The sequence below is a fragment of the Solanum tuberosum genome, unplaced genomic scaffold (assembly GCF_000226075.1).
Source record: "Solanum tuberosum cultivar DM 1-3 516 R44 unplaced genomic scaffold, SolTub_3.0 scf00409, whole genome shotgun sequence".
Lineage (NCBI taxonomy): Eukaryota > Viridiplantae > Streptophyta > Magnoliopsida > Solanales > Solanaceae > Solanum > Solanum tuberosum.
In genome coordinates, this window is record NW_006239346.1 from 471,459 (window position 1) to 498,335 (window position 26,877).

General features: G+C 33.6%; 3 protein-coding genes and 1 pseudogene across 3 annotated transcripts; 2 read left to right on the top strand and 2 right to left on the bottom strand.

Annotated features, from left to right (window-relative positions):
• The first annotated feature begins 296 nt into the window (after positions 1 to 296).
• LOC102595292 (mitochondrial import inner membrane translocase subunit TIM10-like) lies at positions 297 to 5,889 on the top strand. Its single transcript, XM_015303293.1, has 6 exons — positions 297 to 420; positions 495 to 535; positions 650 to 702; positions 1,911 to 1,949; positions 2,057 to 2,126; positions 5,555 to 5,889. Exons 2-6 carry the CDS (start codon positions 500 to 502, stop codon positions 5,600 to 5,602), a joined length of 246 nt encoding a protein of 81 aa, XP_015158779.1. The 5' UTR covers positions 297 to 420; positions 495 to 499; the 3' UTR covers positions 5,603 to 5,889.
• Positions 5,840 to 7,460, top strand: LOC107058023 (dirigent protein 9-like; annotated as a pseudogene).
• Positions 7,461 to 7,573: 113 nt separating this feature from the next.
• LOC102591639 (probable serine/threonine-protein kinase At5g41260) lies at positions 7,574 to 11,960 on the bottom strand. The gene is made up of 10 exons (XM_006363033.2): positions 11,504 to 11,960; positions 11,172 to 11,392; positions 10,930 to 11,065; positions 10,525 to 10,658; positions 10,335 to 10,440; positions 10,080 to 10,165; positions 9,758 to 9,946; positions 9,204 to 9,368; positions 8,152 to 8,265; positions 7,574 to 7,948 (listed from the first exon to the last, which is right to left on the bottom strand). Exons 1-10 carry the CDS (start codon positions 11,583 to 11,585, stop codon positions 7,706 to 7,708), a joined length of 1,476 nt encoding a protein of 491 aa, XP_006363095.1. The 5' UTR covers positions 11,586 to 11,960; the 3' UTR covers positions 7,574 to 7,705.
• An 8,681-nt stretch (positions 11,961 to 20,641) lies between these two features.
• On the bottom strand, positions 20,642 to 24,748 carry LOC102591979 (phosphatidylinositol:ceramide inositolphosphotransferase 2-like). The gene is made up of 12 exons (XM_006363034.2): positions 24,205 to 24,748; positions 24,016 to 24,105; positions 23,139 to 23,225; positions 22,986 to 23,054; positions 22,572 to 22,652; positions 22,359 to 22,430; positions 22,173 to 22,230; positions 21,975 to 22,077; positions 21,441 to 21,536; positions 21,308 to 21,354; positions 21,064 to 21,173; positions 20,642 to 20,970 (listed from the first exon to the last, which is right to left on the bottom strand). Exons 1-12 carry the CDS (start codon positions 24,262 to 24,264, stop codon positions 20,893 to 20,895), a joined length of 951 nt encoding a protein of 316 aa, XP_006363096.1. The 5' UTR covers positions 24,265 to 24,748; the 3' UTR covers positions 20,642 to 20,892.
• Between the last annotated feature and the right edge of the window lie 2,129 nt (positions 24,749 to 26,877).

A 26,877-nucleotide genomic window follows, 5' to 3' on the forward strand; every position in this document is an offset into this window, starting at 1 on the left:
TAAAAAATAATTGTCTCAAATTACTTATCAATTTACAAAATCAAAATATTAACACATTAATTACATTTTTTCCCATTTACATCTTACTATTAATTCTTTTTAAAAGTGTATTAAGTTTCTAAAGTTCTCAAAATAAATTATTAAGGTGTAAACTAGTAAAATTATATTTGTTATTGTAATTTATTACTTATTTAAAATCATAATATAATAAAATATTTTGATATATTCTATATATAAAAAAAATCAAAGAAATAAATTGAAAGTGAAGAAATATTTATTATTATTTGGAGAGACATGTACACATTAGTTCAACACTTTAACCTCAAAACTCAAAACCCTCACAGTTCTCTTTCTCTTCTTTGCGCCTCTCATTCTTGGATTCACTTTCTGGGGTTTTACCTAATTCCATTCTTGAAAAGGGTATGTAAAGTTCAAATCTTTTTTGGGTTTTCAGTTTATACATGTATGTATCTAATATCTCTTTATTCTTACAGTTATAATGGCTGGTGTTCCTTCTGACCTTGAAAAAGAACAGGTTTTTTTTATTAACTATATGCTATTTATTGCTTCTGTCTTAGTGGGGGTTTGTTTTTGATCTATTAGTGTTCTTTTGAAACTAAAGTCTTGATTTTTATTTGGGTGGGAGCAGATATTCTCTATGGCAGAGAAAGAGATGGAGTATAGAGTGGAGATGTTTAACAAGTAGGTATCTTTTAGCTTTCTTGAATGTTTGTAAGTATACTCAGTTGCTTGATTTTGCTGAAACTAGCTAATTGTGTAAAGGATGATTAGTCTATGTGGTATTGGTACATTGAAATAAGTAGTAACAACAGCATACCTGGTGTAATCTCACAAGTTGGGTCTAGGAAGGTTGGTGTGTACGCAGCCTTACCCGACCTTGAGAAGGTAGAGAGGTTGTTTTCGATAGACCTTAGCTCAAGTAATACATATAAAAAATCAAGAATGTAAAACAAATACTGTTGTGAAGTGAAGAATCCATGCTTAAAACAATGAGAAGGCAATGGTAGCAACAACAAATAATATGATAACCGAAGCCAAATGAGATAATAAAATCAAAGAAAAAGATAGGAGAGTAATAAAAAAAATACTACTCCATAAGGAAAATGGAAACTAGACAATGCTCTATTACTTACTAAACGTCTATCATAATACTCTACCTCCAAATCTTCCTAATCTAGGGCTGAGTCGTCAGTAAGCTATAGGTGTGCCATGTCGTGTCTAATTATTTCACCCCACTACTTAAATAAGTACCTGACAATGATATGCTATTTCTTTGGTGTACATATCTTTTTACTACTAATATGTGTGTTGGGAACTGGGATTTATGGTGCCTGTCCTTTTGAACATCAAATTTTCCAGATATAAAGTTAGTGAGGAAGACCTGTTGTGAATTGTGTAAACCTTCTTAAACTAGTTAGAAAGGGGAAAATTTTGCTTATTAATTTGTAAGTATTATATATAGTTTTCACATGTGAGTTGTGACCTAATTCTTTTTCTTGGGACAAGTACACAAAAATACTTTGTTGACGGATGGTGAAAGCTATGCTGTTTCCACAACACCTTTTGAGGGACTTGATTGGGGAATGTTTATACATCTAAAGGCCTAAATTAAACAAAGAGAAGTGCATTCATGAGGCGGTTTACATAATTTGACATTGTAATCAAGTCCCTCAAAAGGTGCCGTAGGAACATTAGAAATGCTAGTTTATAATATATGCTACAAAATTCTTAACATGATGTTTGGAAGTAATTTTTGTCTCCGCATAAAGGTAGTGTTATCTGTTTTCTAGTTTTTGTCTTGATTTGCTGGGCTTTAATTCATATTTCTCATCCTGTCTATTTCTCTAATTTCTTACCTGCTCTTTTTTCCTTTTAAAACTATAATTCAGGCTTACGCATACATGCTTCAAAAAATGCGTCGAGAACAAGTATGTTACTCATTCTTCTTATGCTTCTGGCCTAATATGAGTTTTGTGCATCATTTTCTCAAGATTTAGTTTTTTGGCTGACAATGCATTTGTAAATTGCTTTACAGGTACAAGGACTCGGAGTTGAACATGGGTGAAAATAGTTGTATTGACCGATGCGTTTCAAAATACTGGCAGGTAAACCATGGCTGTGCATTCTCACTTCACTAAATCTTGGAGTTAACCTGGTACACGTAATAAATACACATATATTTACTTTCAAGTGGTAAAATTATGTTGGTTGCATTAGCCATATCATCTTACTGTGTCTAATGGAAATGGGTTAGCCTTTTCTGAACAGATTGAGTAGTTATACTAACTTTTAAGAGATGAGTAATCTTTCCTACTGACAAAATCCTGTGACCTTTGGTAGTTCTCTGGTTTAATCATAATAGTTTTTTTCCCTTTTCTTCATTTCACATATTAGGTTGATGCGTGAAAGATATATTTTAACCAAATTACTTTAATAGAATAGATGTCCCACTGCTTAAAGTGGATTAATAGCCTGGGTGGCCAAGTATTTGGGACTTGGGAGACCAGAAGTGCTTGTTTTTAGTTAGTGAAGTGTTTGGCAAGCTTTTGAGAAAATAAGTGCTTTTGAGGAGTAGCATTAGCTGTTTTTCAGAAGATAGACAATTTGGGAACCTAGTACATGTAGGTGAAGTGTGGGATTTCAATGCTTATATAACTGATACTACCATGGCTGAATGGAAAGTAGTTGGCAGGTGGTACACTTGGTCAAATGGCCTGGATTTATAGTAGGATTGACAGGGACCTGTGTATCCAAGTTGACTCATAACTTTTGCCCAAAATGAAGTAATGGTGATGGATCCAGAGTCCTCTGACCACACCATTAATAATCACCTTTGACTATGATAAAACATGACCCTAAACCATTTAGGTTTTTCAATTGCTTAGCTAACCTCAAAGACTTCCTCCTACTGTCAAAGATGCTTGTGATACTCCAGCCAGGTTTGATTATAAGGGGGCTGGCTATATGGTAGAAATTGAAGCTGGTGAACAAGGTCTAAAACACCTTGATCGGAAGGAATTCAATAATGTGGATATCAGAGTCAACAATGCGTACAAAGACTAGCTGATACCAAGCACAAACGAGGGACCATAACCATTTATCTGAACTGTTTAATGAAGAAAATTCACAAAATTGAGTTGGAGAAGTGTAGTGTAGTGGAGGAAAGCATATTAAAACAGAAGTCTGGGACTAAATGGCTGCAACTTGGTGATGATAACACTGCATATTTCTTTGCCACCTTTAAATGCGGACAAGTCCAGAGTAGAATTATATGCCTTGTATATAGCCAAAGTCAGATCCTGCAACATCCAAATGAATTTGAAGGTGAGACAATGAGAATCTACAAAGATCCAAACATCATGTAAAATGGAAGTTGCAAATCTTGAGGGCAACAATCGGATTTGATTGCCCCTGTCCCAAGGTGTATTAGGCCCTGATGAGTATTGATCATCAGAAGGCCTCTGGTTGTGATGGTTTTAGTGCCCACTTCTTCAAAAGAGCATGATCCATCATTAGGGAGGAGGTAAATCGGGCAGTAATAAGTTTCTTTGATCATGGTGACATGCAAAGACCTATACTGCATTATTTTTTTCAAAAAATTAAGAAACAGAGATTTAGACAGATTCATGACCCAATATATGCCAAAAAGTGCTCTGTTACTCTTGCTACCAGTCAAGTCTACAGTAGATGCATAATATTTCTTTGCCATGTGAAAATTTTCTAGTACGCCAGCACCTGTTAAAGCCGTGACGTGAGTGATTATTTTATGGCTATTGTCAGAAAATGCATGCAATGGGGCATTGCTATCGGCAAAGCAAGTTCTTCATAAAATCAGAAAATTAACATGCAATCCAAAACACCCTTATTCTTTAACCATCAGCCAGTTGGTCCATGAGATCACCAAAGTAATATGACTCTTAATCCAAAATATTGAAGCAGATATCAGAAATCCTTTCCATTTTTCATGTGTAAGAAACTTTTTGAAGGTATTTGCAAGCAAAAGTACTTCCTGGGTTAACCATTTACCCAGTATCAGCATTTTCATCCTCTTCCACAATAGAATCATTACCTGACCCGTTCATCAGTTGGCTCACTTCGCTTCGCACCATAGCTGCCACCATCCAAGCTTCCATCATATCAGCCCCTCCTCTCCCTTACCGATCCGACATCACTCCCTCCTCATCCCACCCAGCCAGCGCCAAGACTCCCTCTTCTGTCCCAACTTGCCACCACCTTCATCCTCTCCCGTTCTCCATTCAAACAGCCACCCCTTCACAGCTAGTCACGCCCATATCCCACCTCACCAATCCTTCCCTAGAGCCCCAACATACCCCCCTAACACTTCATCCAGGCTCCAGCACCCATTCATTTTCCATCTCACTTCCCTGTATTCTGCCTCCTCTACTTGGTCCCCCTCTTTCCTGTTACCAATCCTCCCTCCCCACCCTAAAAGTTCCTACTGTTACCATCCTTCCTTCTTCCTCTTTTCCCTTTTTTCTTTTTTTTTGAGGGTGGGGGAGGATTGATTTCTTTTCTTCTCCTTTAGATTTTTTTTTTTTTTTGACAAGGTAAATAGTTTTATCAGTAATTGAGGGAAACCCTATATACAACTCATATACCAAAAGGATACTTTAGGTTTCTCTGAAGGATTTGTGGATCCAATCCACATTTTTCTTAGCTTCATATCGAAAGACTTGTCGAGTTAGCTTCAAAAATTTGACTCCCTCAACTTCTGTAATCAAAGAGGCAGAGGTCTTAGGCATTTCTCTAACTAGAAGAAAGATACATTTTGTTCAATAAACTAGGTCCAAGTAACTGTCCCAAAAACCCACTTGTTCTGATATTTTTGTGCCTAAGCAAGTTTGGGCCCCAAGAAGTTTTGAAGCTTATATTTGAGGTTGAAATTAATGTGAAAAACAAATCCACTCCGAGCCCCGAGTCAGCATAACAAGAAAATATCTAGAGAATCAGATTGAAATCCAAAATATTATCCTCTCATCTTCTCGCTATTTCTGCACATTGATGGCTTTTTTAAAACATCCAGCTATCATGTCGATATTAATTTCTAGTTAACTTCTGAGTAAGCATAGTAATGTGCTCTGACAACTTCCCTTATATATACTGCTGTTTTAAGTGTCCCCCTCCCTGCTTCACCAAAATTCACTCAAGATTTTAGTGAAAATGAGGTGGTGATAATTTTCTCAAGCCGAGGGTCTAGCGGAAACCACCTCTCTACCCACAAAGGTAGGGGTAAGCTCTATGTACACCCTACCTCTCCAGACCGGACTTATGGGATTATACTGGGTATGTTAGTGTTGTTGTTGAGGTGGTGATAATCTTGATATTCATTAAATTTCTTCGCATCTTATTACTGCTAGATAAATTTAGGTAGTTACCGAAGTGTGGTAGTTGCATTAATACTGATTGGTATCTATGCTCCTGGAACTTCAAGCTATTTAGTTGAGGTTGTTATACTTCGTTTTTCTTCAAGATCCAACAATAACTAAGCACACCATTTGAATATTTTCTGCAGGTGACTAACCTAGTGGGGACGCTTCTTGGGAACACTCGACCCATGTAACATTTTCCCATTGTCTACTTCGTGGTGTTGGAATAATCTATCAGGGAGAACAGCAAGGAAGAAATTGATAATCCTTTACTTTATATCTCGAAGATGTTGCCTCTTTGAACAAATTTTACTATATTTAGAAGTATATTTCAATTTTACTCCTTGACAGTAAAGATGATCTGAACCAATGTGTAATGGCTATTGATGATTTTTTGTGATACAATAGGAAAATTTCAGCTTCTGGCCAAAATGTTAGATTTTGATGTTGCGAGAATGAATTTCACAGTTTTTGGTCATTACTTTTACTTGATGCAGAAAATCAGTGTCCATGGTTTAGTATGTTGCTAAGTTTTCGTTCTAGTTCTATATTTGTTGTTCTCGATACGCAATATACATTTCTTTGACTACTGCTTGTGGTGGTAAATTTCAAAATTGATAAGGACTTGGTGTTAGAGTTGTGAGCATGTCTCTATAATAAGCTATATACCCAAATCAAATCATATTTAGTCTTTGTGCAAGGTGAATCCACAACAAAGTTCATATTTATCATCTCTCACTTCCATTGTGGATTTTCAAGCCTAACTATCCACAACGAAGTTCATATTAAGTTGTGATTCAACCAAATCCAAAAAGGAACTTTTTTTCTAAATTTGGTGTTCACCCAAAGAAAGAGCTTACTATCATATAGTATTCAAGCCTTCACTCTTTCCTCGCATCTACTCAATTCTTGATTTGTTTCTTCTCATAAAGATAAAAATGACTAAACTTTCCCAACTCACCTCTAAGACAATGCAAGCCACCTTCTCTGCATTTGGCTGCTAGCTTTCACATTTAGCTCTGCCTACTCAGCAAGAATCCTTGATGAGGTGACCTCATGGTCTGACTCATCAGAAACGGATGAGCCTGATGTGGCTCCAGTGGTGGCTCCGATTGCCAAGTGGCCAATCACCAGCTACCGTCACTGCTCCTGATTCGGACGTGGTGCCTGTTGCTAATCCTTCCATTCCTGCTGCAACAGTAGCTCCTCCAGCAGATATACCAACTGAACCTGAACCAGATTCGCCCCTGCTGCCTCAGTAGCCCCTCCTGCTGACATAACAAATTCTGGGCAGCCCCCGTCAATGATGCAGCGCCAGTAGCTACACCAGCAGGGGCCACTGCAACATCAGGTGGAGTTGCAGCAGTTGCTAACTCTGGTGCCACAGAGGCTAATCCTGTTGCAGACCACTCCATGTTCTCCTTCTTCATGCATGACATTCTTGGTGGTTCGCGCCCTTCAGGAAGAGTGGTCACCGGGATTATAGCCAATTCTGATGCCAACAATTTGCCTTTCTCCAAGCCCAATAATCAAATTTTCCCAATCAGTGGTGGAGTCCCTGTGAACAATATAATCAACGTCGTCAACAACAACTTTCCATACCTTGTATGCCTCAATGGTCAACAAGCTAGCTAGCTAACACACTCCTCCAAAACAGTGGCAATAACAACATACTAAATGGTTGGTATTTGTAACAGCAGGGCAGCTTCCTTCTGGCCTATCCCTTCAGCAGCTCATGTTTGGCTCCATTACTGTAAGTTGACAATGAAATAACCAAGGGGTATGAACTGGGATCGGGTATTCTTGGTAGGGCACAGGATTTTACTTGACAAGCTCTTCGGTTGGCACCAGCATATACTTTAGCCTTGACAGCACTTTTTCATAAATTTCACGATGACCTTCGTTTCTAATGGTTTGTGCACAAAAAATTCTTTATACTGTACAACAGCAGAAGAATAGTAGTTAAAAAGACTCAAACAGAAACTCCTACTCAGTGATAACTTGTTCTCTGCTCTCTGCCTTAGATATGAATTCTTGCCATAATCACATTGATATTCAATGATGATATCTGAATTCCATTAATTTCAAATGAACAATAAAGAGTAGAATGTTCAACTGAGGATAAGAGATAATCTTTCACCAAATGTCAAAAACTACTGCCAAAATGGGAAGAACAAAACTTGAATATTAACATTCAACAACCAATTGTGTTCATAAACCCTTTAGGTGTTGCTTTTGTAGATAAATACAAGAAACTCAATACAATAAAAATCGAAGAAATGCAAATCTATACAGTTTCAGTTTTTGTTCCTTTTCGCTTCCAACTTTGTAGCTTCTTTAAGAGCTTCTTGGGCATCATTCTCAATCCCAAGCACAAAGAGTCCAGCAGCCTGTAGGTAAAAGGCAGTTGGCCATTCGGGGAAAACCACCTGAGCTTGCATTGCATCCCCTAGAGCTTCTTGTGGCAAGTCGCTCATCAGATAACACAAGCAACGCCTGGCATATACGGTTGGTGATACCATGGTCCCTCCATCAATGAACTATATATATTAAACAGAAATAGCATGTAAGTCTGCCTTGTCTTGTTCAAATAGCTGAATACTTAAAGAGACATTTCATTTTGAGCTTTTACTGAACATCAAGAGGAATTTAATGAGGTCTTCCTGTAACTGTTTTACGACTATGATAAAAGCATCCGTTTTTTAGCCATTAAGATAAACAAACATATTTTCGATGGTCAAACCTGTGTGTAGCAGTCAATAGCAGTAATGAAATCCTTGGCTCGGAAAGCAGCATCACCATGCTTCTTAGAATTCAAGGTTTCCTGCATCTGATTTGTCCACATTTGGAATGAAAGCTGCAATGGAATCACACAATTGCAAAATCAAGATCAAATCATACCAATAAAAATGAGACATGATTTATTTGTGGGGCAATTGAGATATGAAGATGAAAACACATATAACAAACAAGCAGTATAATACTGAACTTGTAAATTATCACAAAATGTTAACATATCTTATATTTGGCATATTATAATCCTTTTGTTTGACAATCAACAGACAGAAGATCTAAAACTTTTACTATCATATCTAAAAGGATACCACATGGGCTTGGATGATGACACACCAGGTAGGCCCTTTGCTATTTGATGGAAAAAGAAACAGAATAAGTAAATTTAGAAGGCAAAACATAGTGGACTCTCTTTTTGGTAATTATTAGAGGAACAAAAGCATGATACTAAAGTTGGATCATTAACCTCTTACTTACCTCTCTCAATGAGGCATTATTCTCTTAGATCTTCTTTTGGGCAGGAGGGAGGAGAAGGTAAATTTTCTGCATCTAAAATTAACCTTTTAAAACTGGTTCCTTATCAAGATTACCATGATAAGAAACTATTACGGAAATACTCCCCTTGTTTCAATTTGTTTGACAGGTTTTGACTTGACACGGAGTTTAAGAAAATTAAGAAGACTTCTGAAACTTGTAGTGTTAAACTAAAGATGTGTAAAACGTACCAAAATGTCCTTTAATCTTGCGGACTTAAACATATCACATGGAAAGTAGAAATTAAAGACTTCCCAGAAAAGTTAAAAAATCATTCTTTTTTTAAACGGACTATAAAGGAGAGGGAGTAGAAAATGTCATTCATCCAAGGTGCTAAAGAGGGGTTAATTGTATTAGGTTGTGAGAAGAATATCTAAGCCAGAAGACATCTTCTTTTATATATTTTTGAGAAACAAAGATAATCAATACTGCTAATGAATAGTAAAATTGAGTAAAGAAAAAGAAGACCTCATTGGCAATTCCTTCATCATCCTTGTATCCACTCTTTTCCAATATTTCATGAAGGGCAGTAAGATCCTTTCTCAAGCATGCTTCACCCATTGGTGTCAATAATAATGGCTGAGGTGGGGTTGCAGTTCCATGTGGAATTCCCAACAAAACATGTGACAGCACCTGGATTATATCAATGGCAAACATGGGCTCCAAGCATTATATGAAACGAAATTAAGGAGAAACCAAGGAGATTCATCTGAGGAATACATAGCAATTAAAATATAATATGTTTCCTTCTTGTAAGTCAAATAATTCCACCAGGGTTTCGTTTCCATTGTTAACTAAATAGAAAATATGAGATAGCAAAAGACATAGGATATATCCACACTATAGTAACAGAATCAACCTTACTATAGTGTGTTCCTAGACAACGAAATAACAAAATGCAAAAAGGAGGTATTCATCTGTAAGGTATTGATCAATTTTTTATCTCACAAATGAAAGAAGGTAAGTAGTAGTTCTTTAAATGATTCCGTGATCTGTAAGCAAGTCAAGGGGCATAGGCATACCTCTGTTTCTTTCTGAAGAGACATAAGTGAAGTGACAAGAGATTTTGCATTTGGCCTCTCACGTGCCTCATACTGTAAACAGCGAGTGGCTAGCCGAACAAGCTCACTTCCATCATCATTTGAAAAATGACCCTCCAAACAAGAATCCATAAGCATCAAGAAATTCTTCCCCCGAATTAGATCAAGTGCCTACAAGAAGGTAAAGAAATAGTGCTCTTCAAGTTTAGGAATTCGAGTAATAGAGTCGATAAACAAAGTTCAATTTATACAGGATTTCATATAGTGCACATCCTTAGGTCCAAGAGAATCTTTAGCAACTTACATGGCTTGGAGGAATATGCTTTCCACTCAAAAGATCTAGCAACATTGTTCCAAAGCTGTAAACTACACTTTCAGGGGTCACTCTTCCTGGAAATCATAAACACGTTTCAACTTTCACTTTAGCTGAATTAAGGGAAAGACAGTAGCATAATACTAAAAGAAATGCCTGAAGTTATTTGTAAATTATTTAGCTTTGCGGTAAACAACAAAATTCCATCTCACAACACTTTGGATTGAGAAAATAATCATATTTGACCTGTTTTCAAGTACTCTGGGGGAGTGAAAGCCAAGTTTGTACTATAACTCTTCCCGTCTCTACTGTTCTTCATCAAGCCAAAGCAAGAGAGTCTAGGATTACCATCCTGTGAAAACGCTAACCAATGTAAGACGCACTACACCTAACACAGCCTAGCTATAACAAAAACTGCGGTAGAATCAATATTTACCTGATCAAATAATACTCTATAAGCATTAAGATCGTGATACAATGCCCGACCTTTGCTACTGCAGTAGTCCAAAGCTTGCGCTAGATAAAAAGCAACCCTCAACCTCATCGCCCATTTCATAGGTTGATTCTCCCCTAGTTCCATTTCAAAGCATTTCAAATATCAGCATCAACCACAGACTCATAAATAAATTCCATTGGAGTTGGTAAAAGCAAACACAATTGACACAAAATAACAGTCAATCTGCCTTCAACAACAAATAAGTTATGCTTATATCACTTCTCTCAGACTTCTAAATGATGGACTTAACTATGATCTAGATCACAACAAATCCCATCACAACATAAAGTTCCTATAATTCTCACTTCTGAGTTACAAAATTCTGGCAATGGGGATTGGACTCACAGTGAAACAAATGCTTAGCAAGGGTCTCATTAGGCATGAACTCAGCCACCAGCAATTTTTCCTCCCCTTCACAGCAACATCCTATTAGATTCGCCAATCGGTCGCTCCTCAGATTCCCCACAACTCTAGCCTCATCCTTTACAACACATAAACATTGTCCAAAGTATATACAAAACCAATTCATACACTAGAAAAGGTTACAACTTGGGACAATTGAGCAACAGAGTTATAGCAAAACTAACCAAGAATTGACGAGAATCAGGCCAAGCAGACCTATTAAAGCGTTTAACAGCAACCCATCGACCATTCTCAAGCAACCCTTTATAAACTACATTTGGAGCTTTCTCTCCATGCTCAGACACAATGTTTTCAGAAGAAAATCCATTGGTAGCCATCTTCAGCTCATCAAGACTAAACTCAGTAAAAACTGGGAAGGCATTTTTCTCATTTTTACCTCCATTCTCTGCCAACACAAAACAAAGTAAAAAATCTCATCTTGACATTCAAAGAACTACATAAAACACACACACACACACAAAGTCAATAGAAATATGACAAGCAAGAAAACAAATACCCAGATCAGATGAATCAAGAAGGGATGGTTTGAGATGAGAATGCCACCAACAAAAAGAGAATTTTGAACAACGAGCACCCATTTGACAGTGAAAATGAAAACAGCAAAAAACAACAAGATTTCTTGAAAAAGGAGGAACCTTTATGACTCTACTGTTTTTTTCAAGAAACAAACAGAGACCCAATTTATAGTGATTCAAAGAAAAGATGTTTCTTTTCTTATTAAGCTTTTGCACTTCTCTTTTGGTGAGCAAGCAAACATGACAGAAGAGAAGAAGAAGGCAAATGGGAAGAAAGAAAAAGGAGAGACTTTTATAGCTACTGTTTTTTTTCTCTTGAGGGAACAAACAGTGACCCCAATTGTTGTTGGAATCCAAAGAAAGGATCTTTTTGCAGAAATTTACAGTACCCTTTTGATGATTCTGTTAGTGTTGTAATTTGAAGCCTTTTTAAGAGCATGCAGAAAGGAAGAAAAAGAAGACAGTATGTATATTAGGATTAGGCCAAACCCATTCGTGACCCTCTAAAGTTGACACCAAGTTTTACGTAGTCACCTCAACTAGGCGATGTTCATTTTAGACACATCGCTTAGTTGAGGTGTTTAAGTGAAATTTGTTGTCAACTTTAGGGGGTCACCGATAAATTTGGCCTTAGTATTATAGCTAGTAGTATGTAGCAACGTGGTTTGTGGTGCACTGGTAAAAGTGTTTCACCCTTAATCAGATGTCTCGAGTTCAAGCCCTGGGTATGGAGAGCATCCTATTGGGAACGACACTCCCGAACGAGCCCTGCAATGCGCGATCCAAATTTAATTGAAGCTCTAATGTGGGCTTCAAACACCGAGTAGAAAATAAAAAAAGCTACTAGTATGTGGTTTATTGGATGAAAATAAATTATAAGAGAAGAGCAAACAGCCAAGCCAACACACAGTGTGTAGCTTTTTTTTTTCACTTTCATGTGTCTCTCTTTAGAGAGGAAGCCATGTGTGGTTGCTGCTAAAGAGAATTGACCTTTTTTTCCTTCATAAATACTTCCTTCCTCTCGATTTGTTTGTTTGATTTTAACTTAATATAAAGTTTTAAAAATATAATTTTTAATATTATAATTTCAAATTAAAAATATATTAAAATATTATTTAATTTTATAATTTTATAAATATTATATGAAAAGTTAAAATGAAAGAATTACTAAACAAAAAAAGGAAGATTATTTAAATAGAAAGGAAACTAGAACAATTCCTTTCCTTTTTAATGATGATTTTTCTTTTTAATACTATTTAATTCCTACCTTTTAACATGAGAGGTTTAAAATTACAAGATTAGAAAATATATTGATATATTTAATACTTCCTCCGTCCATTTTTATTTGTCATGTTGCGCTTTTCGAAAGTCAATTTGACTTATTTTCAAAGTTAAATTAGATTAAATTAATTCAATTTTTTAAACAAAATATTTAGATATTCAAAAACTATACGAAAAGTACTATACATTGCAATTTTTTTACATATCAATATGATGAAAAAATATATTCTAAAATGTTAGTCAAAGTTTTTAAAGTTTGACTCTAAAAATGGAAAGTATGACAATTAATAGTGGACGGAGGGAGTATATATTAGTGTTTTTATTTATTTCACACTAAATTTTATTTGCACTGTTTTCTTGTTTCACATGAACCGAGAGACTTTTAGAAATAGTCTCTTTACATCTACGAGATAGTGATAAAATTTGCGTATATTCTAGTCTCTTCAAATATCACTTGTGAATATATTATTATTGTTGTTATTACTAAATTAAAATTAGATAAATAAATTAAAGCGAAGAGTGTATAAATCTTCTCTCCTTCTTTTGTTTTTGTAATTTTTTCTGGTTTAAAGTTTGAATTTACTCATCATTCCTCTTTTGTGAATCCCACTGTCACTACTCATGGCCCCCCACGACTTCCCTTTTTCCACATAAATAGAGAAGATCTATGTACTACTCCTCCACCGTCCCATATTGCATGGCCCCTTTAGACATGTAATATAAAATTATAAATTAAAGTTTTATTTAGATATATAATTTAAATTTTATAAGTTTTTAATTTTTTTAAAAAATTATGAAAATTTTCAAAATTTTACACAATCTTATCAAGTGAGTAAATTATGATTCATAAACAAGATATTAGAATATCATAAGGTGTATGTATATTTGCAATTATAAACTTTGAAATACACATCACTAGTCAGCAATAGTAATAACTAGCTATTCTATAATATATTTTTTTCATATAGTACGAACAATTAATGATATTAAGTCTTCGCTCAAAATCTTAATGATTAAGACCTACTTAGATCAAATAGCAACATACCATTGTAATTTCACTTGAGTAGGATCTGTGAATGGTAGAGTATGTACAGACCTTACCCCTGCCTTGAAAGGTAGATAGATTATTTTCAATAAAGTTTTGATTCATGAAAAAACAATTCAAAGCAGATTAAATAGGAGATGACAAAGTGGAGAAGCCATGAAAAATGCTATAGAGAGCATGACAAAGCAGTCTGGAAAATACGTAGTAACTACAACATAATATTACGATAATCGAAATACAAGAAACAAAAGATAGTAATAGAAATTGAAGGATAAGAAACTACAAGAGTAATACTACGACTAACAATATATAATACAAGGAAAAATAAGGCAGCGCTCAACTATTTACTACTATTATTCTATCATAATTTGTTTCATTCATAATCTCTTATCTAAGGTCATATCCTCGGTAAGTTGAAACTATGTCATGTCCGGTCTAATCACCTTTCCTCAAATCTTATTAGCCCACATCTAGACCTCCTAAAGCCATCTATATTCATCCTCTCACACCTTCTCACTAGGACATTCGCTCCTCTCATCTTCACATATATGAACCATTTCACGCTTTCTTCTTGTATCTTATACTCCACTAGAGACACTCTCATCTTGTCCCAAATATCTTCACTTCTGATATTATATTTTCTAGTATATCCACACATCCATCTCATAATCCTCATTTCTGCAATTTTCATCTTCAGGGCGTGAGAGTTCTTGACTAATCAACATTTCGCCTTATACAATATAGTTGGCGTAACCACCACTCTGTAAAATTTACCTTTAAGTTTTGGTGACACCTTCTTATCATATAAGACTCCTGAAGTGGGCCTTCATTTTATTCACCTTGCATCGATTTGATGTGTGACATCATCGTCAATCTCCCCATTTTATTGAATAATAGACCCAAGATGCTTGAAACTTCCACCCTTTTGGATGGCTTGGATATCATGCCTTACTTCGACACCAACCTCATGTTTTACATTACTGTACTTACACTCCAAGTATTATGTCTTGGTCCTTCTCAACTTAAGCCCTTTAAACTTCAGAGTTTCTCTCTAAACTTCTACCTTAACATTAATTTCGCCGCGAGCCTTGTCAATCAGAACTATGTCATCAACAAATAATACACACCATGACACCTCATCTTGGAGTTGTCTCGTCAATTAATCCATCACTAAAGCAAAAAAAAAAAGGACTAAGAGTTGACCCATAGTGTAGAGTCCTCTCTCGTTGTCATTACCCTAATTTTGATCATCATACATGTCCTTGATTGCCCTGTTATACGCCATATGTACACCTCTAGGCTCTAGCTCCATATCATCTCCATTAAACCTCCTTTGAAACTTTACCGTATATATTTTTTAGGTTCGATGAATACCATGTGTAAATCTCTTGTCCTCCCCCTATACGGCTTCACCAATCTCCTAAACTTAGATTAAATAAGTTCTTAAATTTTAATACCAATAGATATACTAATAACCTAATATCTAAACCGTTCAAATTCAGATTTGCATTAAGTATAAAAATGAGACCTAAAAATACTTATTATTTTATAAAATTAAAATAAAATTAATTAATTTTATCTCATGTTACCCTTTTAATATTATATATTCTTGCAAGTTATAACCTATAGTATTAATTATATAGCTTAGAAATTATAAATTTGAAAAAAATCAAATAAGCAATAAGTGATTAATATCATAATTGTTCAAATATTAATAAAATTAGTTTAGCCTTCCTCTTAAATAGACTTGCTTATATTAAAGAGGGATAAGCAATTAGTCATGTTTGTTTAAAAGTACTTTAAATGTGCCTAACTATATCCAATTAGTCATTTAATTTCCTACTTCTGTTGACAATTTGAAGTGGAAATTGGCCTAAATCAAACCTTGCTGACTTTCTCTTTTTATTTTTATAAAAAAATATTTTAACTTTTTATCAGGATGGCCCAAGTCCAAGTCCAACTACACGGCAAAACAAGAATAAACCAATTTAAATATGGGGAATGAAATTCCCTTTCAAAGGTCAAAGTCAAGAAAAGAAAAAATAATTTTATTTTTGATTTGACACAAAATTGTCTAATTCATCAAGTTTAGGTGTAGTTTCATTATGTAAGACCATAATTACTGTTACTTTGATTTAAAATCCTGTCTAGTCATTTTCACTTTATTCTATCTAGACCTAGTACTAGTATTTATCACAATATATTTTGATTAAATAGGACTTCATGGAGTGGCATCATCTTCTTTTGCAATTATAAATTTCATCTTGAGTTGTGTGTTTGTGACCTATAAGTCACGGATATGAACTGTGGAAACAATCTCTAATATTTATATTAGAGTTGATTGTCGACATCACACCATTTGAGGTGTGATCCTTTTTTGAATTCTGATAATGCAGGATGTTTTGTACACTAAATTGATTTTTAATTGCATATTTCCCCACTTCTTCCTCCTCGGTTAATTTATTCATTTTTCTATTCAGTAATTATTATTTTTGTAAAATGAATTATAGTACAAAGTTTCATATATTGGATCAACAAGGTCAAACAGAATCAACAAAAGGTAACGAAGCCATTAAAACAGAGATATGTAGATTAATTGATAATTTTAGTTTCATATTTTGTGTAAGCATATACAATTAGACATGGAACACTTAACAATATTTCACAAAACTTATGAATAATAGCACAAATTAAACACGTGTAAGAATTTTCGTCTGACAAGAGTTGTGAATAATTTAACAAGATATGTAGAATAAAGATGATATCAAGTCGTAGTCACCCAACAAAACTTGTAAATAATTGAACAATACAAGCAAGATTCGCCCATTTGATAAAACTTCTAAACAATTTAACAAAATAGATAAAATGAAGATAATGTCAATATATGTCCTTCATGCATAACTTATGAATAATTGAACAACACATGCAATGTTCCCATATGGTAGAATGCCACATATACAACATAATAAATTATTAATTTTACACTTTTCATTTTATAATTAAATAGAAGTTTTTATAATTGTACAAATATTATGACATGATTTAAATCACAATTTATTTTTTTAAAATCATTTCTTTCTTAAATCTAAGAAGTAACACAATATATGTGTGTGTATATATATGTGTGTGTGTGTGTGAAAATGAAATTTTGGAAAAGTAGTCAATGATCAATGACAACGTTCTTGAGTTTTTCTTTCCATTAGAAGTTTTGATGATAAACAATATTGATCCTTATTTTCTTCATAAAATTATGATAAACCATTATTTTCGTCACAAATTTGTATCTAAATTGTGGTGAATCACAGCTATAGATTGTGATACAGTGATGAAACTACTCCACCTTTAATCAGAGTACTCGAATTCAAACCTACGGAGAAAGTCATGTTGAAAAAAGGGCAGGTAGTCACTAAACTTTGGAGGAAAAACATGGGCAAATGAATGATGGTCATGACCACGTTAATAAGTAGGCCAATTATGTATGTGATTTGTAATAATGTGTAGCACCACAAAGGTGTCAAATAAGACCCCAAAATGAGCATGCAAAAAAGTAAATAAAAGTAGTTTTTATACTCACAAACACTAATGATGAAAATGAACATAATTATTTACTCATATCAGACACCACCATGTCTAGTTGTCTATACACTAAGATTTTAGGTTCTTTGTTTTCTTTGTAGGCTGACTTTTACAGCTAAAATTGAGCAAACATGGGAGCTTTTTTCTATATTTTATTTATTTATTTTATATAGTCAAATTTTCTTATAATAATATTAGTTAGTTTAATACATTTTATTAGTACAGTAAAATATTGTTGTAAAAAACATATAACAACTTTTTATTCGACATGATTATTCTAGAAAAATATTAAAGAGAGTATTGAAATCACTCTTGAACTTGACGCAAATTATTAGTCCCGTCTCCGAACTATTGGCAGCCTTTAAAATCCACTTCTACTTGACTAACTTAATTTAGATACACCTTCGAACTGCCACATGACATAACAAGTGGTTTCAAACTTATGTAGGACCATGATATTCTTAATAAAAAGTCGAGAGAAGTGTTGAAAACACCCCAAAGCTTGGCGAGAATTTAGGGGTGAATTTCATTCATGTTGCAAGATCGGGAGTGTAGTTAAGTTTAGTTAGAAAGTAAAGGGGAGTTTTAAAGGTCGTCAATAGTTCGGGATGAAAGTAATAAATTCGCATCGAGTTTAGGGATATTTTCAATACTTCTCTCAAAATATTATTATAGAGGACGACTGTTATAAAGAGTTCTGATGGTATATTTTGGTCCAAATTAATCTTATACTAATATTAAATAAATCTGTGATAATCTAAAAGCAAAAAGCTCCAAACCAAGATGTTAAGAAACTAAAATATCACATAAAGTTAATGGCTAGTATATACTTTTTTTTTATTATGCATGAATAATTAATACATAAAACACAAATTTGTGGTGAAATCCAATTTTAAATTGCGCCAACATGGGAGCTTTCTTCTATCATTCCATTTTAATTTATGTCTTGGTCCATATTTTATGCCTTTTTCAGTTTTTTATTCGGTGTCTTTATATTTATATTTGAGTTTCGATTAATTCAGATTCATGCATGTAGTAGTGTAATACCCATTTAAGGGAGAAACACTCCTTATTGGGATATTTTCATATCAAAAGTTTAAATTCGAGATCTCTGATTAAAGTCATATGATGGTCATTCTATGTATCCATCCCTCTACAATCTTTATTGTTGGTCCAGATTTTATGATAATATATACTACATGAATTATATACTAAAATCTAATATTGGAAAGCATTGAAACATAATATTAAGAAATCAAAAATCCATTTTATATTAGTTGATGGATATTTATGCCCTTTCAAAAATTAGTTATGCCTCAATATTAATTTTAATATATAACTCACAAAATTCATATTGAAATATTTTGTTAAAATATAACCAAGCTCGAGTTGACTCTTTACTATTTAGTCATGCGTAAGTAATATGCTATTAGAAAAAATTTAAAGGGTTAAGGGTCTAAAAAATACCCCAACTTTGATCGAATTTGCTGTTGCGATACTAAACTTTCATGAGGACCTATTACCTCCCTAGACTATTTAATACCGTATTTTAAACATATATATTTGCCCACTTGACATAAAAAATAATGCAAAATTATAAATAGTAATGTGTCCACGTGGGCACATATATACCTTTAAAATACACTATTAAATAGTTCAGGGAGTAAAAATATGGTATTAAATAGTCTAGGGAGGTAATAGGTCCTCATGAAAGTTTAGTATCGCAACAACAAATCCGACCAAAGTTGGGATATTTTTCAGACCCTTATCCCAAATTTAAATCACTAAATTCTACCATATTTACTAATTCTCCATATAGTTTGAAATAATTATATATTGTCTCACTAATTAGTGATGTCATATCAGATTTCAAATCATATACACCTAAATACATGTTTTTTTGCTACTAGATATGCTGAAATAGGGAAATAGGCGAGCGAGAACGGGAGGGAGGCAAGCGAGATTTGTCTACGTATCTCATATACATGCAAATTATACTAGATACATGTATCTAAGATACCAGATACATGAGCGAGATAGAGAGAGGCGAGCAAGATTTGTTTATTTATCCCTGATACATGTGAATCCACAATATATCTAGAACAAATTACACCTAATTTTGACCCATGTCTCTAGACACGCCAGATTACATGGATCGGAAGTCCAAAATCTAATAAGATTTATACAATAACAAACTAGCGTGTATCTAAATAATTAGCTCCTAAAATAGTGAGATTTACGTAAATTACCAAAAAAAAAACACTATTATAAAGTAAAATACCTCTATTATCCAAATAAGAGTGATATGAAATGATAAAAAAAAATGGGACCAAGTGGGCTGTTAAGTGTGTCAACAAAGATTACATCACACGACGACGAAGAAGAAGAAGACTTTTACTAATATAACCAACCAAAACTAATTGTGAAGAGGCTATTGTTTGCAAAAAATAATAATTATATTACGTAAATAAGATGAATTATTTATTATTATTTTTGTTATATATGAATTGTTGAATCCATTGATTTAAAGGGAAGATCTAATGCAAGTGGCAAAAGGGGTTCAAAAGTTTCTTTAGATAGTAAGTTCAAACAGAAACGGATCTCGTATTTAAACTTAATGAATTCAATGTTACTAGCTTTGCACTCTTCATATGTACAATATTGATGGATTTTTACACATAAATGTATGGTCAAAAGTATTGAGTGAAATTGAATCTGATATAAATACTCTGCATTTGATTCTAAGTTCAAATCAAGGTCATGACACTAATACATATACGTGAGAATAAAAGCTATTGAGTTTACATGATCGTTATCTGATTCTAAGTTCAAATCCTTGTCATGACACTAATATCTATATACATAGTGAGAATAAAAGCTATTGAGTTTACGTGATTGTTATATGGTTTTGTAGATATGAAATAAGTGTATAAAGCATAAATAAATTTGGAAGCAAGAGCCATTATAACGTGCCAACAACCAAATAATTGTTGGAAAGATAGTGTGGCTTATTGTTGTCATTATAAAAGACAACTAGGCAACGTTTGTTGTGTCCCATAGGAAAGGGAAGCAACGTGCTGTACTGCACTTTCCTTTGAAATAAATGTTACCAAACATGTAATGGGCAAAGGGAATGTGTGGACATAAAAGTATTGAGTTGGATCCATCTACACACCAGCTCATGCCCATGCTACTTGCAACATAAAGGAACAACACATTTCAGAAAAATAATTTGCATTAACCAAAAAATAAAATGAATTTCTTGATACATTTGATCAACATTAAAGTTAACCAGAAAGGGGGGGCGTGGAGACGACACATACATAGCATCGCAATCAACCTTCATTTCGTATCCTACACTAAAACCAAAACTATTCCACTTGGAAGAACACAACTTGCAATGATCGCATCATTACCAGTCTATGTACCGGGGGGCCTCAGTTAGTGGCATTCCATGAAGTTTATCGTCTAAACACCATTAATCACTGCTTCGTGTACTGTTTTTCCATCTTCCACAATCTTCCCGTTGATTTGGGTTCGGGGCCTCTACAGAAAATGCAGAAAAGAGTGTCAAAGCTAATCTCATTAGTGACAAAAAAGCTATAATCCCTAAGATGAAAAATGCATAAATCTCTATACCCATTCTGCAGGATCTCCCGAATTTCCATTCAGCAGTTTGTGATTCTCTTCTTTAGATTTGCTATCCTTGGTGACTGGAAGCAACAAGGCACTAGTGCGATCAGGCAGTTCTGCAAGAAAGACCTCAGTGTTTCAGCTATTTAACATTCCTCCTGTGTGATAACCAAATTTGGGAGGAGAGAGTGGAGGACAAAAACTAGATAAAATGATTCCTCTGAAGATAAATTTAGGATTGATAACTAACCTGGTAATGTTTTATCGATGAAGAAGACTACAAGGTTGACAGTGTACCTGTACCAAATTAACATGGCTCAATCAAGTGTTCACAATAACAAGAATGTGCTGAGGAGTGCATCACGCAAAAAAACATCACTCACCATGCTACAACGACGTCAACAGTGTAATGCTTGCGGGATGCAATAATCAAAAAGCTTTGTGCAATAACAGCTAACCAAGCACACTGTTTTATAAACCTGCAGAATAAAATCAAGCAATCAGTGACAAATACAAGCTGTGTCAAGACACTTGAGAAAATATAGATATGCAACCTAAGCGAAGGAAGCAGAAAGTTCTAGTAACTCAGCTGACACATAAGATATCTGTACCCCACAAAGCAGCTTTTTGTTGTTGTACCATGAAAATATGAAAAAGTTCAAAAGAAACCCTTCCCGACGAGAACTCACACAACCCAAGGCAGACATATCTTCCAGGTAAATGATTGAAAGAAAAGGAGAAAATGAAGCAAAAGGGAGGAAAGTGTTGGCGTGCCATCCTGCTTAATTAGGCTAAGTACTTTCAGTACAATTCACACTGAACTCCCCTCCCCACCAAGTAATGCATGATTTGCATAGTGCCGTTACCATCACAGCTGAGATATCAGAAGTCATTCAGATCATTATTACTGTAGGTACCTTCGTGTTCCATATTTCTGGTATGTCCGCACAAAGACTATGGAGAATATCATGTGAGATGAAAATATTAGATCACCACAACCATAAAGCATACCACGAGGAACTGCAGAGTCATAAAACTCACATAAGTGTCTAAATTGAAGAATGTGATGCTTTAGATGCCAGGAGGAGCAATCAGCAAAGGAAAATGCAACTTACCAATCAACAGTGCTTGTAAAATGTTGTCAGGAGGAGGAAGCGTGGCAAGCTTTGAACCCTGGTGATTTAAATGGGAAAAAAGTTAGTTCAGGTTTTGCCAAAAAAGATAATTAAGTAAGCTTAGGCACAGCTAACAGACAGCAGAACAAAAAAGTTAAAAAAACATTAAATGAAAATAGCTTTTACCTCACGACAGTGATAGTTTGGACCAGGAAGCTGTGTAGAATAGAACGTTATGATCCGAAGGAATTGACAACCCTGTTACAAACATTTATTTAACCAACTTAGAAAATATAACAGATATCAAGATCTCCATTATTGGTAGCCTTGTAGACAAGAACAAATAGTCAGGGAAGGAAGTACAAGAGAGAGTAATTTTGGCAAAGAAAAAGGACTTACAACTAAGAATGCCAGGACCCTGCACCATATCAGAACTGTATAGATCTTTTTGGTCTTGAAAATAAAAGGATGGAACGTCCACTGCAGCAAAGCATGAGAAAAGCATTAGAATAGAAGACGAAAAATTAACTCCGCAAAAAAGTAAAGATTAAGACTACCACATCCGCAAAATCCATTCGAGGATGAAGGAAAATCTGGTTGACCACCATATAAACATAATTTAAACTAAAATTCAGGGTTTCCCAGTTTCTAAAGCCTGAAGCAGCTTGGCATCATGATTTGCCTAAATCAAATGCAAGTGTGCTTTTTATAAACTTAAATTTCAAAGGCATAAAGCAGTAATGACAAACAGAATCCAATTTCACTTATAATCTTGCCAAGAAAAAGATGAGATATTATAGAGAAACAACTCACCATGATGAAAGATAGAAAGATGGTGGTGAATACAGTTTCACTTATGTAAGCTCTATCTTGTCCAAGCTCCTGGAATTTTAACCCATAAGAAAAGTTCATTGTGCAACTCCATAACAGTGGGGGAGAAACAAAAACAAAAACAAGTAAACCAACCGGAAGAAGATAGAAGCCGACATCCTGAAGAATTGGTCCAGGCCGGTGAAAGTAATGCACCCCTCTAGCAGCAAGTCCATGGATGTACTGAAGAAAGAAATATAGAAGTTTCACAACTCAGGAATCCAAAATGCAATAAGATCAGGAATAAAAATGACTATAAAGCAGAGAAACATAAAATCATCACATTATTTGCCAAAAATAATATTCAACAACCATACAAAATGTGCACAAGTTCTATGATTAGGTAAGAGATCAGCAAGAAAATATCCGACAGCTTCCAACCTCCCATCACTCCGACAAACTCTGCCCTGCCTAGACCGTGGAAAAAGAAAATATTGCTAAAGGAAACATTGAACAAATCAAAAGCAGTAGTCTACAAATGGAGGATTTTGTAGAAACACACTGTAGATTGTAGAATCAAAATCAGTTGGATTTCAACCTAGCTTATAGTACTTGCTACTCCATGCAAGTCCAAAGCAGAAAAAACTATACTTTCTGCAAGAAATGAAGGACAATAAAAATCTACCTGTCCAAATTTTAACAACTAATTGACTACACTGTTGAATCATAGAGACCCCCTTCCTTCCCAGGTCTCCCCCACTACAAAAAAATCTTCTTTTAATCAATTATCAACTGATGAAGTAAGAATTGACTACACCTGTACACCATTAAAATTCAAAACTTCTAGAGCTGCTACAATCATTTATAGCAAAAATGTTATGCTTGTAGATGGCATCACTGAAACCTGATAGAACTTTTAAAAATCCTAACCACATAAAGTACCAAAGGTCCATATAATCAAGCAACCCCAAATAACCACAAAACCAAAAGGAAAAAACAATTGATCAAAAGAAAGAAACTTATAGATAGATACCTGACAAATAAAACCACCAAGAAGATATTTCCAATTATCAGCAAGAAGATTGATCTCTGTTGTTATCTCCGCACAAAATCTCTTCCATAACTGCTCTCCATAACAACAAGCCATCACAATCAGGAAAAACGGATCTCCAGAAAAACAAAATTAAACAAATTCCACAAGCAAAAGTTTTAAAAAACAAACCTTTGAAGCCTCGCGACCAATGTAAAACGACATATCTTTATCTGTACCAACCAAAGCCATATTACATCACAAACCAACCATGGCGGTCAATATCGTTCAACCTAAACCCTCCTTTCACTTCAAAACAAATTTCAATCCCTCTTTTTTCCCCTTTTTTTTCCCTCTTATCAACAAATTCAATTCAAACAATTAAAAAAATTAAAACTTGAACCCGATCGGTAAACTAAATCGGAACCCCCCAAAAAACCTTAACTCTGACCGATCTCAAAAACCTAAAATTACCAAATCGCGATGGAAACAAAAATCAATTGACAATGAGTGTACAAATAATGGAAAACTTCAGTGGAAAAACACAATTTATACAGTCGCCGGAAAATCGAATAATCCGGTATACTTTTTTTCTCTCTCTCTCTAGAAACTGCCTGCTTGTGTGGTGTTTGATTTTCTCTCTCTAGAAACTACTTTCTCTCTCTCTTTTTAGACTTCTTCTTTGTCTGCTAAAAACGCGAGTTGAACACGGAGAACAGTTGAGAAAAGAGAAGAAGAGATTTGAGAGAAATATATATAAAAAAAAATTTGCTCCTTTTTCGAAAATAAAATAAAAAAGGTGAATTTAACTATATTCCATGTTGAAAAATATTCCAAAATTTATTTGTTTTCCGATTTCAATTTATTTGTATTATTTTTTAATTTTTTTTAATATATACTAATTAACTATAATTTAGGAATACGAGTATAGGTTTAGATATGTCCTATATGTTTGTTCGATTAGCGTAAACATCGAATCTATGTTAAAAAATTTACCAAGTAGTATTACTTTTAATAAACTTTTAGCATTTAATTATAATTTAATAATTTATATTTTCCCTTTATTAAATTATTTAACTACGGTGAAATTAACTATTTTGATGTAAATATTTGTGTTTTTTTTTCATTTTATTATCTCATAATTATTTATTTGATTATGTTGAGTTTTTAGAAATTCATTATTATGGACTCATATTTAAGACTTGTAATAATATAATCAAACTTTAAAATAAAATGCACAAAAGGCTAAAGTCCAAGATTAAAAAGATTTGAATCCACATTAAACATAAAGATTAATTAGTAATCAATGAACTTACCACGAGTTAATGGTGATGCATTTAGTTTTTTTAGTGCTAGTTAACTACGTATTAAATTAAATTAAATTAAGTACAAGCATGCTCTCCTCAAAAGTCAAATCATAAACTTCATGTGAGCAAAGTAGTTTTTTTTTTTTTATATTATGGCGAGAAAAAAGATCGTGTTGCTTAGCCTTATTCTTTTTTCCAATAATTTTAGTGATAGATCTATGGGAATTAGACGATTTTATTTGTCCAAATACTTAGCGATAAATTTTTATGTTCCTTTCATTAGGATATTTTTAAACAAGTTCATGAATAACAAATCTAAAAGTTTTCTTCTTAATGAGATCAATAGGGGCAATATTAATAATAGTAACAATTTTGATTATGACTGGAGTTTAGATTATTAATGATTAACTTACCACAAGTTAATAGTGATGCATTTAGTTCTTTACATGCTAGTTAATTATTAAATTAAATTAATTTTAGTACCAACAAGATCTCCTCAAATCTTTGTAAAATTAAAAACAATAAAATAGAACCTCTTTATAATCTTTGAACGTTGCACATGGAATTGATGATTGATATATGATGCAAATTCAAATTAGTCTAATTTAAATATAAATATTAAATACCACCAGATAAAAAACACCTAAAAAAAAGTGATGATTGACCAACTTGTTTGTTTTTCTTCAAATAATATAAAAATAGAACGTTATATTCGAGGAAATGAAAATTGATTAAAGTAGGAAAGTTTTTCCTAAGCATAAACAAAAATAATACTCATAATAATACTCTCTTGGTCCCCTTTTAATTGTTATGTTGCATTTTTCGAAAGTCAATTTGACTAATTTTCAAAGTTAAATTAGATTACATTAATTTAATATTTTAAACTAAAAACCTAGTTATTCAAAAACTATATGAAAAGTACTATAAGTTATTTTTGTATTTCAATATGATGAAAAAATACATTATAAAATATTAATCAAAAATTTTATCGTTAGAGTTTAAAAAAGAAAAATCATGACAACTAAAAAGACACGAAAAAATAATAAATTGTTTGAAATGTTTTTGGCGGAATCCGAAGTCACGAGGCTCACGGCTCGACGACCAAGAAGAAAGACTCAAAATTTGTCGTCGTTTCCTCTCTTTAATTTTTTCTATTTTTCTATGATACTAAGTTAGAAATTATAATATTTGGGATACTATAATTATTATATACACCTAATTTTTAATGTAAATCTTAAATTTCACCATAAATTTACACAATCAAAAATATTTTTTCGTTAAAAGTTTTATCTAACTTAAGTAAATAATAAGAACATCATATGTGTTCCAAAAAATAAGAAGTATTATAATTTGTTTCGTGAACACAAGTGTAGCGCTCTAATATAAGCAAATAATATTTTCTCAAACTGATTAACCAAATACAAAATTCAATATCATTTTTTGTATATCTATTATGAATTAACTAAGGTGCAAAAGAAGTGTTCTTTTTTAGAATTTCAAAAGTTCAAAACTTTGATATATATATATATATATATTCTATAATACTTCCTCTGTTTCA